Genomic DNA, 948 nt, shown 5'->3' on the forward strand with positions numbered 1-948 from the left:
CTCATTCCCCTGCTGAGATTCAGGGTTGGGATTGTTCTGCCCCTGCCCGTTTCGTTGGTTTGTTCCGGAGGAACCCGACCCTCCTCCTCCCCCTTGCGATTGCTCAGACGATTCGTGCTTTCCCGGATCCCCCTCAGGTTGGTTCACATCTCCCACTTCCTCCTTATGGTCCCCCGACCCCTCGGCTCCTGGTCCGGATGAACCATCCGGCCCGGCTCCAGGTTTGGGGTTTCCTACCTGGCCATTTGAATTTTCCACTCCGCCCGCTCCCAGTGAGGGGCTCGACACGATGTCGCTTGACCCGTGTGTTTGGTCGCTGTCCTCAGAAGGAACATCCCCACCTCCACGCTGTCCTAGTGCACCCCCAGGCACTGCTGCGACGAATGGGGATTCGGCCTGGTCTCTTTTGTTTTCTTCCTTGCCCGCTAGCGCGGGGTTCTTGCTGTTGGTGTTGTCCTGCGCTAAGGCGTCAAGTCCGGCTGCCGCTGCTTTTCCGTGGACTCCCGGTTCCTGTGTCGCGCGTTCTATTGGCCCGGACCCGGGGACTCCCGGAAGGGGACTTTCCACTTTCTCTTCGCTCCCGTCTGGTTCTGCCGGTTCGCGTGCCGATGCGTCTCTCACAGACCTCGCCTGCACAATGCCCTCACTGTCACTTGCGGGCTTCAGAGTTGTCACAGCTGAAACAGGTGAAAAACTCGATGGCAGCTGTCCTTTGTCTACTTCGTCCTCGTGTGGGCCCGCGGATACCTCACTCACAACTCGCACACCATCCGAACCATGACGCACTGGTGTTGTAGCCTGTGAACTAGATATGACTGTGGACGATGATGATGAGCTAGCCGGAGACGGTGCCTGCACTCGCTCTTTTACTCCAGCGTCTTGTGAAGAATTCCTCGAAGTCCGGACGTCCTTACCAGAACTATCTTTCTGTTCAGATGCATGAGAGGC

The 948-nt window shown here is 58.1% G+C and overlaps 1 protein-coding gene across 1 annotated transcript; it reads right to left on the minus strand.

Annotated features, from left to right (window-relative positions):
- Positions 1-948, minus strand: CSUI_010857 (uncharacterized protein; the record flags this gene model as incomplete). The annotated part of the gene is made up of 1 exon (XM_068070958.1): positions 1-948. A coding segment is annotated over one exon (948 nt), but the record flags the coding sequence as incomplete, so codon positions are not given.

Source organism: Cystoisospora suis, assembly GCF_002600585.1.
Source record: "Cystoisospora suis strain Wien I chromosome Unknown contig_8610, whole genome shotgun sequence".
NCBI lineage: Eukaryota > Apicomplexa > Conoidasida > Eucoccidiorida > Sarcocystidae > Cystoisospora > Cystoisospora suis.